We start from the raw sequence: 17,841 nt of genomic DNA on the forward strand, positions 1-17,841 counted from the left end.
TAAAACTGTTCTAAAAAAGACTGTTCTTTTCAATGATTCCATCACTATTCTTTCCTACAGGCAAGGAACAGATACCGAAAGGAACACCTAGGGCTTCCTCTGTATCTTCCCAACAACCAAAGGGCAAACTGATGTCTAGTCCTATTGTGGTTAGACTTGCAGATTTCAATATATATCAGGTACATTTCTTCAAGTTAGTAAAACTGGGGCTATTTTGCCCTCGACTGTTACATAACTATGTTTTTTTAAGGGACGGTTCTGAAGCCCATGGAAATTAATAGAAGTCTTTCCATTCATTATTGGATTAGACCTTTATGGACCTGTTTCTGGTTTGTTAAAGTTTGTGGATATTTTATTACCTTTACATTAAATGATGATACACTATAACAATTATGTTTTTCATCCAAGCTCCCCAAACTGTCACATTTGAAATGTCATGGTTTCATTGTATTGTTAGGTACCCAGGGTTTTAATATGTGGTTTTGTGTTTCATGCTGTTGTTAATTATCTTTTTCAAAGTACATCACAATTTTTTTTTTAATTATTCTTCCAGACCCTCCCTCCTCCAGTGATATTTTGAGTAGATACTTTATCCATTCTTCCTCCCCCGGCACACGTGCACACACCCTCACCCCCCCCACCTTGTCTGAATGAGTAGTTTTAGTTCTGGTTGTGGTCCAGGTTCACTCTTTGGTGTAAGTAGGAGGGAACTGGAATAAAGGAGGAGTATATCTCATAAGACAGATTATTAGTTATATGGGAGGATCTACTCTAAATTTCTAACAAAATGCTTAGTGTGTGCCTTTAGTCATTGTGACTTTTGCTTGTTCTGGTTCCAGATTTCAATGGCTTTTTGCCATGTTGATTCTGGTAGAGTGGGAGGTTGCAGCTTGCTGCTGGAAGCCTTCAGCTGTTTGAAGTGGTTTTATAATATCATTTTGTACTGTTAATGTTTTCATTTGCCTTCTACTCTTCAGATTCTTGTCTCCTCCTCCCTACACAAATTAATTTTCAATTTTTTAAATTGTCACTATTTCTATACAATTTACAAAAAGATATTTTTCTCAATAGAACTGTTATTACTTGAATTATTGTGTGTGTTAATACAGAGGTGTTTGCAGCTTGAATATGGCTATGTAGAGTGAAGCAGGCTCATAAAGGTTATATATTCATTGTTTCCAGTAAAGCGAATACAAGTAGACATCATTATATATTCAATATTAATACATTGGCTAATTTTGAACTAGCAGTCTGATCTACTAAGTGTTGGATGAAAGAGCTTTGTTTTGACAACATTTTGAAGTAGGGCACATTCCAAGAAATTTAAGGTGAAATGTATATCAAAAGACGATCTCTTTCATGCTTCATAATTTATGTTGGAAGGAAACAGAAATGGAGGATTACTGTTCTATAGTGTCTTGATTCTCCTGTGAAGTAGACCTTCGGGCATAGCTAAGCATATGTGTCTCTGTCAGGTGTGTGCTGTACACCTCACTTAGTATATCGTCGAGAGTCAGCCTGTGTACTGAAATCTGTCCTTAGGACTGTACAAAGACTTCCAAACACTTGTGTAATAAACTTACCTAGCTTATCTATCCCTTATCATCTAGATACGGGATCCTTTTGAACAGACAGTATGCAAATACACCATGTCCTAGCATAATTGCTTACACAGGAGCTGTAGTGTTTGCAGTAAAGATACCAGATCATTCTAGGCTTCTACTGAACACCTTTGAAAATGACTTGCTGCCTCCTGCCTTGCATCAAGGTAGGGGGATCTGGTGCTGTTAATACTGTATAGTTTTCTTGTGAAACTATTCTATGCAGATTGCTTCTACTACAAGGCAACTAGGTGCGTCTCATTGTCAGCACTTGGTGTAGTTGGGGATCTACATCTGAGAGCAGTGGAGTGTTACCCTACTAGGGGCAGTGCTTTGCAGCTACAAATGCTTAATGTTTCATAAAAATGTAATGCATTAATGAAATTAATCTTTTATCTTTTACAGGTTTCAACAGCGGATCAGTGTCGTTCTTCCCCTAAAGCTCTGATCTCTTGCAATAAGAAGTCACTTTATCTTCCACCAGAAATGCCAGCTATTCATATTGAATTCACTGAATATTACTACCCAGACGGAAAAGACTTTCCTAGTAAGGCTTTTTTTTTTTTTTTTTTCTACCAAACTATGAATTTTGTGTGCTACTTTCACCTTTATGAAGCTTATTACTGATTCCAGGTTGACAACTGGAAACAGGCAGTGGCTTTCTAAAATTGAAGGAACACAACACTGCTCCATTTCCACGGTCCTTGCTCCTGGCAAACTCCTGTAAATACTATTTTTTATAAACATGGCTTTTGAATCTGAAAAAAATCACAGAATTTTTATTGACACATACATGTATGCTGGAGAATGAATAATTTATTTTTTCTGCAGTTCTACTGTCTGGCTACATGAAAGAACTCAATGACTACGTAAAAGAACTCAGACTATTGCAGCAGTATCTAAGATGCAATGAAGGTCTGCTGGAGTTACTTTTATTAATGTGTTATGGGGCTGGCCCTGTTTTATCTACTGAAATGTCAGTGGATTTCTTGGGGATGGGACTTGAGGAAGGCAGATCTTCTTGGTCCTGCCCTTCCTGTGTAATGAGGACAGTCTCCCTCTCTCCTCAGACTTCATTCTATTCTAATACTAGCTTTTACATTCAAAAACTCAGTTACTTGCTTGGATTGAGGGGAAGAAGCACCACTTTAGGTATCCCCTAACAATTTATTCTTCTTTGGGACCGAAGGACTGGGTTTCCAGTCTTTCTCAGGCATAAAAAGTGGTGAAAATGTAAATCTGCACTTGTGTTTTGGTGGTTTTTTTTAAAAACAACAAAAACCCAAAACCAACCCCTAAATATTTTACTTATTCTCATGATTTTTTTTTGTTTTCTTTTGTAGTTCCATGTCCAAATTTGTATGGCCAGTTGAACGCTCTACAGTTCACCCTGGATGAGAGAAGTATTCTTTGGCTAAATCAGTTTGTGTTGGATTTGAAGCAGAGTCTTATTCAGTTCATGGCCATGTACAAGTTAAATGACAATTCAAAATCAGATGAACATGTTGATGTTAGAGTTGATGGACTAATGTTAAAGGTATGCTGGCATTGAGGAGTGGTTTTATGGTTCTTTAGAAGAAAACCCTTTTTATCTTATTCTGAAAAGCTGTTAGCAAAGCAGCTTAAGGAATAAATGGAAAAATAAATGAACAACGCACCCACGCAATAAGCAACGCTGCTCTGGAAAACTATGCATCTGTCTTCCATACTTCATCTGTGTCCTAGGGGTATTTTGGTTTTGTGTTGAAGACTTGAATGGGAGTATTAACAAATGATTTCACTATGTTCAATGAAGCTGATGAAGCAGAAGGAAAAAAAAATCGAGCACTGAAGTAAAAATAACTAGCAAAAAATTCGTATTTGTACTCTATATTGATGCAAGGGCCCTCCCTTGTGCCTCTGGTTGTAGTATATCAAAACTTTTTCACTTTGTTAGTGAATGCCTGGAGTAAAGAAGGCAGTTCATCTGAAGGTTTATTTCCTTCTCCAAAACACATTCTCACCGTTTTGTTTCACACTGGCCCTTGGTGGTAGTTCAGGTACACAACTTCTCTGTATGTTTATTCCAGAGGAGTTGCATTTGCTAATACAGCTGAACATCACAGTTTTGCTTCCCTTGTCTCTTCCTCCTTTGGAGGAGAGAAGGATTATAGAGCAGACAATTTGCTCCTGTCCCCCTCAATTTGCATTAAACATTGGTTCAGAGGTAAACAAAACAGTGAGTCTTTTTGATGGTGCCTACAGGAGAGGTTTCAAGGGTTCTAAAAAGGTCAGTGTATGGAGAGATGGTTGTCTTCCTAAGGCTCTTTGTGGATTTTTAATGGAACTTTAAAAGGACATGGTTTGTACTGAATGCAATCAATTGAGAACTAACAACCAGGCAGCTACGAATACGGGCTGATCTGATATTGAATTACTGCATGTGAATAGCCCACTACACTACAAGGAGATAAAACCGTTCTTAAATCCCTCAAACCTTGATTCATATTATTTCTTTCATCCCTGTATTAACTGCATAATTTTTATTTTAGTAAATGATGAATCTTTTATTATTGGTGTGCTTGATGGTTACATATTGTATAGTTAGTTATTGTATAGTTACATATTTGGTTATTTTGTTCTGAGTCCTTTTATTTACAAAAAAGATGGGAGTGATGAAGCTTTAAGTGTTCTTAGGATGAGTTTTTTACTCTGATCTTTCAATGGTAGTGTCACTGATGCTAGCAAAACTAGTGTGCCAAGGTCCATATTTAACAACATCAGATACAGGATTTGGCATAAAATATATATTTCTTTTAAAATATAAAATTTATTTTTAACTTGCATTAAAGATACGCAAGTTAAACTAAGTCCAGTATACTGAACTATTTTGTTGGGTTTTTAGGAGTTGGAGTATATTTTTCTGATGAAAAAAATATTTATTATGATTACCAGATAATGGTCACAAAATAACTATTCTGTATTCTGCAATGTTAAGACTGTCAGCTGTGTTGGCACATTTAATCGTTTCCTTGTATCTTAACATAGAAATAAAAATATGGTAGTACTCAGTGTAGTGAAAAGCCCTATTTGACAAATCAGATTGAAAATCAGAGAATTATAATTTGGAGTTCAAAGTTGTAAATACTTGGAACACCTGAAGAAACTTTCTAAGAAGCTGTTTCTGAGTTGAAGAAATGAGACACTTCAGCCTAATTTAGCTGACATAATTCTAAATCCTTCAGATAAGAAAAGCCTGAGATTCTTACGTTTTTGTACAAACACTGGTTTAGATGCCACAGCATCCTTCTTAAAAATGAGAGGAAACACAAATGATGATCTGAGCCAGATTTATCCCTGTTCTGTGTTAGTATACTGGAGTTCTCATAAAATTATATTCATTTTAGCTGTCATGGTTATTACTTTGTTTCTTTAATTGTATACCTTCTTAATCTATATATTTCTAACTAGAAAAATACATTTCTCTTGCAGTTCATCATCCCATCTGAAAACAAACCTGAAATTCATAAAGATCAACCTCGTGCACTTTCCATTCAAAGTTCAGAGATGATTGCTACAAATACAAGATACTCGCCAAACTGCAGGCACTCTGATCTAGAGGCTTTGTTTCAGAACTTCAAAGACTGTGAATTTTTCAGTAGAACTTTCACCACTTTTCCTAAGTCCCAGAAGAATTTTAATCTTTTGCATCCAATCTTTCAGAGACATGCTCATGAACAAGATACTAAAATGCATGATGTTTATAAAGGTTATATCATCCCAAAATTGAATAAATATGCATTAAAGACATCTGCAGCTACTGATGTTTGGGCATTGCATTTTTCCCAGTTTTGGATAGATTATGAAGGAACGAAAAGTGGTAAAGGCAGACCAATAAGCTTTGTGGACTCATTCCCACTTTCACTTTGGATTTGCCAGCCAATAAGATTTGCAAAGTCACAAAAAGAGCTTGTATTGCGTAATCAGACAGCTTTGAACATTCCAAAAAGTGAATCTAGTGATCTTGCTAATAGACTGCAACGTAAAAAACTTCTAAAGGAGTATTACAGCAGTGAGGCGGAGCCCTTGACCAATGGCATTCAAACATCAGAGGCTTCAGGAGTGCTTTCTGAAAGCTCTTCCTGTGATGCAGATGTACATGTGCTTGTCCACGTTCAAAAACATGTAAGCGTGCAGATCAATCATTACCAGTATCTTTTTTTGCTGTTTCTCCATGAATCTCTTGTATTGCTCCTGGAAAACTTAAGGAATGATGTAGAAGCAGTGACAGGGAAACCTGCAAAGCAAACAGATGTCTGCATTGGGATCCTACTGAAAAGTGCAGAGCTAGCCTTGCTGCTACACCCAGTGACTCAGGGAAACCCTTGTAAGTCTCCAGTTGTGGAAGAAGGAAGTCCCATGGCATCCCCTTTGGGAAATGGGGAAGCTCTTACTTCAGAGAGTAAATTTGTTGGCAATAAGATAGTGCAAACTGGTATTGCTAATTTTGATTATGTGAATGACTGCAAGCCTCTGAATGCTGAAGTTAATAAAGGAATTTTAATAGATCCTCTTTTGTTTAAATCGGACAGTAATACGGATTTTCAGAAAGGAATGTCATTTTCAGATGATGCTTCAGATAAAGGTTTGGGAGATACGAGTGAAGGAGGAAGCAGTGGACTTTTCAGCAGAAGTGACTCAGAGGAGGTCTGTGGACCTCTGAGTGAGAAAAGTAGCTTGCATCCTAGGGATTCAGCACCCTTTTTAAGTAAGAGAGAAGATTCTGCTGAGTTCTTCATTGATAAAGAGGATGACAAAAACATGCCCTCACGTAAGTTAAGTGAACAGGAAGGCACAACTGAAGGCTGCCCTAACCATGTCACTGACGTGGAAACAGAAATTGGCTTAGAGTCTGAAGAACCTGAAATCGGCAGAGACAAAGTGACTTCAGTTAGAATGTTTGCATCCCAGTCCTCATCAAGGTATAGAAGATTTAATACTAAAGCAATTTTCCTACTATTTGAAAATATTTATCAATCTTGTTGGCCACATACTTTCAGGAGTGGTTAATGGAAGTGAACACCTAGTAGATGAAAATTTTAAAAGTATATAAAGATACAGGATAAGCAGTATCCAGCATTCAATGAAAGCTAAAAGTAACTGTTAGTTAATTGATTTAAACTATAAACTTTCAGTTTAAATAGTATGAAATTTGAAAAAAATATTGATAAGTTTATCTACAGGAATGCATCTTGTTTCTATGCTTATGTCTTTTTCTTGCCAAAGGATTATTGAATAATCAGACATTTCTTGTATATCTTGCCTGGTTTAGAGAATTTTTTTAAAGTAATTTCTAGGTAATTCCTTTAATTTGAAATAATAATTTCCTAATATCTTTATATTTGAAAAGTGCAAAGCCTAAGGAACGCTGCCCGTCCAACCTCCCTGCATTCTCTGTTTCTTACAAGAACATGAAGAGAAGTCCATCACAGGTCTCTCTGGATACCATCTCTATTGATAGTATGATGCTAGAGGATCATTTGATAGAGAGTGATGGAAGTGACAGCCAAAGCTTTCTGGAGAAAGGTAAGTAGGTTTAACAAAGTATTTTTAAGCAATACATAAACATGTTGTTTGTTACTAAAATAATAGTGAAAAGGATGGTTGTGCAGCAAATCCTGGATACCTCACAGCGCTATTTGTGTTAGCTTCTCCAGTCACTAATATCGAGTGTATTCACACCACACCATTTCAGGGACAGCAATAAGGCTGAAGTAGTGCTACTTAATTAAATGCTACTTAATTTTCCTTTCTTAAGGAGACTAAAAGCATTGCTCTGCTATGTTGCAACTCTGAATTAAGCAGAACTGTTCCCTGCTTTGCATAAAAGCCATTGCCTTGGCCGTGTTTACAGGTTTGCACCCTGAATCGGTGTTATGCTTGAAGTGGTAAAGAGGCTTTAGTTTTAAAAGCAGATGAAAAAGAAATGAGTTTTCAGTAATACTTAACCACGCTAATTACCAGGCAGATAGATTTGGTAGTCACCTTACAGAGCAGTTCCTAGCTATTGACTTTCTAACAGCAGGTATTTGTCCCATTTTTGCTCATCTGTGCACGAGTGTCTGCTCCTGATCTGAGGGAGGAGTTCAGGCATGTGGTGATTATGACTGTGTAGTCTGTAGTATTGTGGACTTGTCATTTCTAATGTCATGAAATATGATATGACTTTATTGGTTCTGCTTTTGTGAGAAATTCTACTTTGAATAAAGAATGACTGTGTTTTTTCTGTAGGATTTATTTTCGGTCTAGAGCAGTAATGAGATGAATGCTTCACTTGCAAACCTGTTACATATTTGGATTGTAGGAGTATTCCTGCATGTGCTTATGTGGGAGAATGCCGTAAAATACATGTTCCATTTTAAATAACCCTTATATGTTTCTTCAGCTTGTTAAACAATACTTAACTGCAGGTTAAGTCTGCATGCTTTTTAGTTGTCAAGGAAACACTACCATGATTGTCCTAACATAAGTATATATAGCTTATTTCTCTAAACATAAAACCACAAACATTTGTGCTAAAGGCACTATGCAGTGTTTTGGATACATGGCTTGGAATCTTTAACCTGCGGGATCTATTTTATATTTTATTTGGAAGACTAAAATAGGTCCTTCACAATTTTTTAAGCAGCACATGTAGGGTGCCATTTTGGTTTTATCGCTATACCCTGCCTTACTTGCATAGCATCTAGAACTGTGAATTTCCTGTAAGAGGAATGGATTTGGCAGTTCAATCATAAATGTTTGTTTGATAAGCAGTTCAGCTCATCTTAAAAAATGAGTTAATATATGCATACAGTAACAGACGCTGACTATTCTTAATGTAGAAGTAATTCAAGTTATGCTGTACTAATTTTGTGTTTTTTCTGATGTGTATATATGGAAGGTATTACAGCCACAAACTATCAAAGTCCATCAGAAACTGCCCATGAAGGAGGCACAGTGACTGAAAATTGTGATGGGTCATCTCCAGATGCCATGAGTGCTGCTTCAGAGAATGCGCATGAGAATAGTGAAGAAATGGTAATACTGAATTTCATTAGAATATGTGCTTCAGTAAATTAAACCTTAAAATAGAGTGAAAATGAATGCTCATAGAGGTGATTTTTCAGCTAGTTCTGGAAGCTTTTGTTAGTGCATTATGTAAGCTTATACATTTAGCGCACCTGTATTAAGTACAAATGAAGATTAAAATCCAAGTTACACTGAGCATTCACTGTCCTAATCTGCTCTATAGCCACTGTTGATAAATGACAGCGGCCATTTTAAAACGTCAGTAAATATTTCTGCTTTAATGCATATCATTTTTTTGTAATGCCATTGTGTTCCTCTATGCTCTGTTGAACATAACATTTAAAATGAGGTTTTTAAACATCATTGAGTATAGATAAAAGAAGCACCATAACTGACATCTCTTACATGGAGTTGTTTCCTTAGCACTGCTAGCATTCTGTAGTATTTGCAAGTAGGAGCATAACAGCCGCCCTACTGGGTCAGATCAAAGATGCCTCTTGTCCAGGATTTTCAGGACAACGCCTATTATCTAGAGAAGATTAGAAGAATAGTGCGTGTACAGAGAGATTCCCTCCCTGAGACACCATGCAGAGTCCAGCTTCTTCCATCTGCCTATCTGCTTATTCTTTGCAGATCCTTGCCCTAATCTGTGCTTCTTAAATTATATTCTTATATCAGTTAAGGTCATGAACTGGAAAGCTGAGTATATGGGCCCAAAGTAAAACAGTGAATTTACTAAAATCTGTTGTGTGCTTGCTGACGTATTTTTTCTTTTTAGTAGTATTAGTCATGTAATCCTACCTTTGCTTTAAAACAGTTGTAGATCACCTTCATTAAAAAAAATATAAAAAAGGCAGATCACTTAAATGATTGAAAATTTATTTAAAAGGAACCAATCTGTGCATATAGGTAATATGGAAAACCAGAGATCAATGAGTGTTATGCAAATGCATGTTAACATTTTTTTTTCTGCTTGTAGAATATAACTCAAAAGTCATCAGAGAAATGAGCCCAAAATAATAGTAATGGTGATGGAGATACGTCTTCTGATACCAAAGCTGAGTTTTGAAACTGGCTGCTACTTTTTTTGAAAGCTACTGCAATCCAGTAGGTAGAGGAAAAAGGGCTGACTACTATGCAGATAGCCAAAGTTCAGTAGCCTGTCCTGGTTCTTTACCCTGGTCTGATTCAGCACTGTGAATGCTTGGTTATGCTTATGATATGCATAAATTTGAATGCAACCTTAGAAAACTTCAGATGTCACATAGGTGGGGAAAGTCTGTCTCACTTTCATGGCTTTTCTGGCCAGTTCTGAATTGTATTAGTAGGTTATAACTACAAATGCCTGTCTTTGGACAGACAGTTGAGCAACCTGTTGTCAACCCAATGGGTACAAAAAGAAAAGAAGAAATGAGAAAACTTTGTGCTTTCCTGTGAGCAAGAGTAATGGATACAAAGTCTTTCCCTTTTGTTGGTGGAAAAAGTTTAGACAGAACTTAAAAAACAGTAATCACTGTAAACTCAATTTATAATCTTAAATTGTTTTATCTTGATTTTGTTGACAGATGTCTGTTGTAGTTTTCCAAATATTTGGTGTTAATGGTGAAATTGACATCAGAGGTGAAGACACAGAAATATGCCTCCAGGTCAACCAAGTGGTACCAAATCAGTTGGGAAATATCAGTGTTCGACACTATCTTTGCAACAGAACTGTTGGTAAGAACTAACAGTGATATCTCAGTGTTGTGAAACTGGAGTTTGAAACATTTATTCAAAGTAAATAAAAACACTGTATTAGCCCTAAAACAAAAAAGCAATTTTATGTTAGTACAATAGCATCCTTTTTATGCTGGTTTAGAGTATTTACTCTGATTTCTTTCCTGATTGCCATAGATTAAAAGGGAAGGAAGTAAAAATGGAACCATTTCTGATAGTGCAGGTAAAAACATGCATTGCATTGAGTTCTAGTCACTAGTTTGATTTAAAAAAGTCAAATAAGTTGCATTGCATTATGTTAATTGTTTTATGAAGATGGAACTCCCTTACTGTTCTAACAGTACTTTGCTTAAATGTACCTTGGTTTGAAGGGCTGTTTCTTTTCTTCAAGATCTATTTCTCTAGATTAAATTAACATCCACAGTTTAAACAGATTTATAATTATAATCTGCGGTTTAAGAAAAGTTAATTTGACTCTGTGTCAGAGAAGATGAGCTGCAAGGACAGCCTTTTTTTTTTTTTTTTTTTTTTTTTTAGCTTGATAGGAACACAGGGTGTAGTTTCATGCCAGATACTGTACAAGTGGATCAACCAGTGTATTGTCAGAGCTGTTCTTGGGCATGAGTACATATGCATTCTCTGCCAGAAAACCTAGTTCACATACTGTGAGTTTTTTTTCTTGGCATGATGTATTGGCATGCCGCTTCATCTCACAGTATGCTTTGTTCTCCTCTGCCAGCCTTCCACATGGATTGCTGGATGCAGCTCTGTTGTGCTGTAGGGTTTTTGGGGCAGATCCTTGATGCACCTGCTTCCTGCTTCTGGTTCATCTTCTTTCCCAGGAAACAGCTACAGCAGCTGTTGGCTGCCGTTTATTCCCAACCTTCCAGCAGCATGGATTTTCGTCAGGAAGTTGTGCTTGGTGGTACAGCCTCTGATGCTCTAGGTAAAGAAACTATTTACTGGTAAGCTGAGCAGTTGCCAGCAGCTGCTGCCTGGGCAGCTGTTGCGTGGTGTTGCAGTTGGCGTTTAGGCATCTGAAGGCAAGAAGGAGGTCCAGCAGGGAAGGCTCATGGCTGACCTTCAGTTCATACAGCGGGCAAACTGATTTCTGTTTGTATCTGTCATATCCTCTGTAAAAGCAAGAGGGAGTAAATAGTAAGAACATGATACCTTCCTGCTCTCGTGTATCTAAAACTAGAACCTGCTTCTTCTGGTTCAGCTGATTGAGAGGCTTGTGCACTGGCTGATTATTTTATGGACGTAAGGTTATAATGTGATTGGAATCTCCAAATACTTCCACTTCGTATCTCTTCCTTTTTTTCTTTCTGGTGGGTATCTGGATGGGTGAGCCAACAATACTTTTTTTTGTTTTTTCTTTACGTCACTGGTTACTCCCGTTCTTTAATGTGCATCTTTCCTTCTCTCCACTGTAGGGCTGTGCTTGCTGTACTGAGGAATCTGCTGCAGCCACTGCTGCTCCCCATCTCCCATGTTTATTCTAATAGAAAAACTAAGGGAGAAAACAGTTTAAAAAAAAAAAAAAAAGGAAAGAAACCATTTAAATGAGATAATGGTAACAAAATATAACTAAAAGACTGAGTGAGCAAAAGCTTAAGAAAATATCCTGGTAAAAGCAACCCCTCCCAAGAGACCTTTAATAAAACTTCGCCAAGTCCTGAATTAAGAATTGTAACCAGTAAACTGAGGAGCCATGCAGAGCAATGAAAAATCAAGTCATAATTACAGTCTACAAAGGTGTTCTGTGTAAAAATAACGATTTAAAACCTACTATACTGTTAATGCAGTAGGTGTAGAAATGGAAAAGTGTGCCTAATAGCTGGAATAAGTTTGAGGGCAATGTGGCAGCTGCTGTACTTCCTGCAGGGCTGGCTGCAGTATGATGCCTTTTATCAAATCTTACCTGGCAGCAGTAACAAAAGAGGAGAGCATGGAGTATGGCAGAGGTACTCTGGGAAGGACAGTGCTTTTGCTGAGACCTTGTCATGCTTGGAAGAGAAGGGAAGAGCAGTTCATAGCCACTTCTGAATTATTTAATGCAATTTTTATTCCATCCTCTCTTGAATTGTGCCTCTTTTAGTTATCTGTAAGATAACCACGATTGACTTGAGGGCTGAAGCTGAACATGTGAGCTTTTTTTCCCCACTGTTTTTCTACACTTCGGTGGATTCTTCTAGTAATGACACAGGCGCTCTTTTCTGGTCTGGAAATACTTAGGGCACATACTGCTTTTTTCTTTCTCTGTATTTGTGGGAAGACTATAGATCCTTGAGGGAAACAAAGTTTCCCAAACCAGTTGCAGAGATTTACTGGACAGAATGGTTGTTGTTCTCCCTTCTGGAGAGTTGCCCTTCCTCTCAAGGACTGTTGGTAGCTAATTATCTTCTGCCTGGACTAGAGCCACAAAAGGTAGCCGATACTTGCAGTGTGCCCTGCCGCCCCCCCCGCCCGCCGCCCCTTTTCTTCTTTTAATGTGAGATCTAGCACTTTTTAAACATTGGAAGGGTTGAATGATGGACTCATGGCTGTTAGTGTTGTGGAAACCTCTGTTCATAGAGGTAGCAAATGGAGAGGTTCTGGTTCACAACAGAGTCTGAAGATTCTCATGTTCATTTACACTTCTTCCCATTGGTCTTGTCAACCCAGACTGATGATCTGTTCGTCTACCCAGACTCAAGTGCCAATAGATATGTGCATATGCCCGGACTGTACTGCTGCACTAAGTCATCCATGAGAGGTGGGCACCATACAGAAAGAGGAACCCAATTAATTTACAGATAGCAAAACAAATTAATTACTCTGTCGGGCAGCTGTAGCTCCAGGCAGTGTCTGTCACATGCTATACTGAAAATTGAAATTACAGTTTTCAGACCTGTATTATATTCAGATTGAGGCAGTATTACCTGAATAAAGTTACTGTCTCTTCCTATATGTGTCTGATTGCACTTGGTCTAGAATGGTTGACTAGCCTGCATGTTTTCTGGGATGAATATAGACAGTTGATTATCCTTCTCACTCCTCCTCTTGTCCCACTTCTTTTTTTCTTTTTAAAACAGACATACAAAACAGAAACTGATAAGAGTTGCTCCTGACTGCTCAAAACCTGGTTCCCAGTACTCTTCTGGAGCAGTTTTCTTGGAGATGGCATGTTTAATTATACATGGTATCCATAAGCATTGCATGTGTCTGTTTTCCTTAGTTTGGCTCCCTCTCAGAGGAAGCACGTTGTCCAGGAACATAGGTGTTTAACTTTTCTAGGTACCATATCAGCATCCCCACTAGGGATGTGGCCCACTTCTCCAATTATTAGGAACCTGGACCAAACCCAGTTTTGCCCCAATGTCCTTTTCATCTTGTAGATTCTCTTTAGGCCCTTTATAAACCACAGCTGAAGGTTCCAGAGGCATCTCAGAGTGGCTGGGTCTTAAGTTTTTAAAAATAGTATCACATATTGCATAAGAGGAACTGAACAGGTAACATTCCCCTACTACTGTTTCCCAAGAGCAAACAGGAATTCCTCCTAGGTCTGGTGGAGAACTTGCTGTGACTGGTAACTAGCGGATCCCTGGGGCTTGACTCTAGGTCTGCTGGCCGGTGACTAGGCGAAGCACATGTGGTACTTTTGCAGCTTTGCAACCACAGAAAGTCTGTCTGTCCATAAAGACAGCTTATGCTCTATGAGCCTGCCTGGAAAAGGATCTAGAGATCCTGATCTTGAGGACAAGAATTGGGGAGAATGCAAAAGGGATCGTTGCGAGGCTGCTGTAACTTCAGTGTGAACATGTTGCCTAATCTGCATAACTTTTATTCACTCAAAGCTGACCTCCTAAGTTTCTGAATGAATCTGACCCAGCATGCTGTCGGTGTGACTTAGTGAATTGTCATCTACTTTTTAGGGGTTTGATCAGTGCTCAGTCTGGTTTAGCATATCAAGAACCTGAATCCTTGAATACTAATGCTGTGAACAGTTGTAATAGCATTGCAATAGTAATTAGCAATATACTAATGATACCTTTTAAAGACATGTTCACGTGCTGTAATGTCTTGTCTTTAACAGGATTCTTGAGTATATCTGTAGAGACTTGATGTATCAAAAAGCTTGTGTCTTGCAAATGTAAAGTGATCAGCAGTGACACCTAGAACTTTTAATTAAGTGCCTTGTATACCAAATGCGTAATTTCAGAAGGAATGCTGATTCTGTGAAATATGGTTTTCCTTTATGTAGAGACATCCAGAATAAGCTTTACTGAAGAGAACAAATGTAACTTGCAGCCCAAGGACTGCAAAAGAAAAACACAGTATGCTTACATCAGATTATTCAGAGTAGGCTCTCTGAAATGGAGGGGTAAAGTACACTGCATTTAATACATTGTGCATTATTACTTAACATTACAGTACACGGCAAAGAAGCCAACAGAGAGGAAACCTGCTCTTCATAGAATCACAGGATAATTGAGGGTAGAGGAGTGGAGGCGATGTCAAGATGGCTCTAGTCCAATCCTGCTCTTAAAGCAGAGTCAGCTCTGAGATCAGGCCAGGTTGCACAGGGCTTCATCCTGTCAGGCCTATGAAAGGACCTCCAAGGGCAGAGACTGCACAACCTCTATCGAAAGCCTGCACCACTGCTTTATTTTCCTCGCCTTACATTCAGTTTGAATCTCTCTTGTTGCCGTTTGAGCTGTTGTCTCTCAGCCTTCTGACAAGCACCACTACAAAGACGCTAGCTCTGGCATTGTAACCTCATCGCAGGTATTAGAAGGCTGCTAGTAGGCTTCCTGTACGCCTTCTCTTCAGCTGTCTGGTAATGGCTCATAGATGCACAAGCAGGGATCAAGAAGGGGAGATTACAGTAAACTGCATGTCAGTAATATGGGGAGAAGAGAAAGAGTAGTATTAGTGAAACAAAAATAGAAAAAGGAAGTCTTGCTTCATCGTTAAATTTATTTTTATCCACTTCTTTTTTTCCAATTTCTGAGCTTGTAAATGTTGGACTTTGCTGAGGGAACCAGAATTTAAACCAAGAAACGTTTTTTTGTTTGTTTAATTTTCTGAAATTTGTTAACAGTTAGATGCTCTACTAATATAAATTGACATAATTCAGTTGATTTTACTTGAGATACTTGGATTTCAGCTATCTTTCAAGTTTCAGTGTTTGCTTCTTAATATAGTTACTGTGAATTACTGTGAATATGCTTTTTGTCATACAGATGATTTCTGTAGGTCAGCCATCATAGTGACAAAATGACTTGAGAATCCCACAGGGTAATTATTTCTGGTGGTGAACCTTCCTTTTTCTACAACTAATGGATACTGGTTCTCCTGTCCCATGTCCCCAATTCCTGGTCTCTCCCCCAGATGTCTGGTTACCTTAAATATTGTATTTTATTTTTAGAACTGTTTAGTTGAATGTTGCAGTTGTTGTCCTTACTGGTTAAAGATACTGAAACTAACAAGAAACAGCTAGGGGTTTTTGAAGGTTCAAATCCACTGCTACCCAAATAATGGTGGTCATGTCCTTCCTCTTACTGCATTGCTGTTTATGTTCCTGCCTGTTACCAAGTAAGTTCCTGAGTCAGGAAATTCTGCCTTTCCAATACCCACTCTCCTGAGAGAGTGAACAGACTTAAATATTATTCTGAATTAAAATTGAAAGAGTTAGTGGACAAGTATGCAAAAATAATTGTTTTTCCATCATCAAGACACTGAGAAAACAGATTTTTTTGTGGATGATGATACTTCTCCATTATCCTTTTCTGTTGTCATAGTGAGGTACTAGTCCTTGTCTGTACTGTTTATTTCTCTGTAGTACTTTGAAGTGATATACTTAGAAATTTGCTCTGAACTTTTTGCAACGCTGTAATTTGTGGATACTACTTCTGAAGTACTTTTGGAAGATCAGTTGGACAATAGAGGTAGAAGTAATTGCATTGTAATTGCCTTTTTGTACATTGCAAAAAAATCTAATGCAAATTTGTTTTCCTTTTGCAACAGGTTCTGACTGTAAGTCTGTGGCTGGACCATTTAATTCATCACCCGAGATTAGTTTGAGATGGGAAAGTGGGCCTAGTGCTGTCATACATTCTCTGCTGGCTGTAAAAAATGGTTTTCTTCAGTGTCATGTAGACAACTTCAGTGCTGAATTTCTAACATCTTCCCTCACAAACATTCAGCATTTTCTAGAAGATGAAACTGTTGCAGAAGTGATGCCTATGAAGATAAAAGTTTCTAATGCAAGGATTAATTTAAAAGTATGTTAACAATGGGCTATGTGGCTGCTTTAAAGAAATGGTGTTCTTGTTTCTTTGATGATAAACTACTAATCTGGATACAGCTAACTTCAAAGAAACTGCTATCGTGCTCTGGAAGGTCTTTAGATAACACTAAAACAATTTAAAAATCCATAGATTTGGTTAGCTCTGAGGTATGCCTAGCGGGGAGTTTTCTGCATGACCAAGCTATTTATATGAATTAATATTTTATACTTTTTTCCTCCTCTCCGAGTCTCTCTTGTAGAGTGACAGTGTGTGGGAGTTTTATAGGTAAGGTGTACCAAGTTCCTAGAGGCACAATGTGGGTTTTTCTGGTTGGGCTTTTTTTGCTTAGCATAGTAGTGGTTTTCTAATTGCAGAACACAGATTTTTGGAGGTTAATTCTCTCTCCTGTTTAGAGGATGGTTCTTGCAATGACAATTCAGTACAAAGAAGGAAAAAGGTTATGAGGATTCCAGTTCAAACCGCTTGAATACTGTTTCTTAGAACCCAGATTTCATGTTCTGCCCTACCTAGAAACAGATACTAAATAATGCAAGCTTTTCTCACTAGCATAACTTAAAATAGTAACATTAAGAGGACACTTCTGCTCAAGTGTCCTAGGGGATTTTCTTTCAGACATTTAAAGGAGATGGTGTGTTTCTGTGCTGCACAACCATTGAATATAAAGATAAGGATGCTTTTTGGGGCAGGGGTGGGTGGGTGGAGGGCTGGCACGACAGCAGCAGGACAGGATGGCACAACAAAAAACCAAATGTAAATATAATTATAACATTGCTTTGGAAATTAATAATCACCCATATCAACTTTGAACAAAGTGAGGACTGGAATGGCGGCTTCAATTCTGCATCTGGGGCTAAGACTTTGATTCTGCTAAGATCATTCTTGACTGGAAGGGCGGTTGTTTTCTCTATGGTGTTCTACTCAAATTGCATCAGTATTCCTTCCCTCCTGTGATGCGGCTTTTCCATCCCCTGAGGACTCTTAGGCACTGCTTTAAGGCTGTTTCTACTACAGGAGTAACACAAGCACTTTCTGTAAGAGCTGTAGATCTGTGCCTCAAGAGTTCAATGTATCACAAATGTGAATGCCTAAATGCAAGAATGAAAGTCTTAACATAGTCATTTCAATTTAAAACCAAGATTGTGCTGTTTTATGGGCAAGAAGGCAGACGTAAGACAAGT

At 38.0% G+C, this 17,841-nt stretch overlaps 1 protein-coding gene across 4 annotated transcripts in view; it reads left to right on the forward strand.

Moving 5' to 3' along the window:
• The window catches only part of BLTP3B (bridge-like lipid transfer protein family member 3B), a 61,668-nt gene that overhangs the window by 36,462 nt on the left and 7,365 nt on the right, over positions 1-17,841 (forward strand). For all 4 annotated transcript variants that reach the window (XM_056341013.1, XM_056341012.1, XM_056341014.1 and 1 more), the window contains 8 exons: positions 61-179; positions 2,007-2,148; positions 2,945-3,138; positions 5,073-6,562; positions 6,991-7,166; positions 8,524-8,660; positions 10,217-10,367; positions 16,380-16,636. In XM_056341013.1, the coding sequence (XP_056196988.1) occupies positions 61-179; positions 2,007-2,148; positions 2,945-3,138; positions 5,073-6,562; positions 6,991-7,166; positions 8,524-8,660; positions 10,217-10,367; positions 16,380-16,636 (2,666 nt within the window). The remainder of the gene's footprint in view (positions 1-60; positions 180-2,006; positions 2,149-2,944; positions 3,139-5,072; positions 6,563-6,990; positions 7,167-8,523; positions 8,661-10,216; positions 10,368-16,379; positions 16,637-17,841) is intronic.

The sequence above is a fragment of the Falco biarmicus genome, chromosome 5, assembly GCF_023638135.1.
Source record: "Falco biarmicus isolate bFalBia1 chromosome 5, bFalBia1.pri, whole genome shotgun sequence".
NCBI lineage: Eukaryota > Metazoa > Chordata > Aves > Falconiformes > Falconidae > Falco > Falco biarmicus.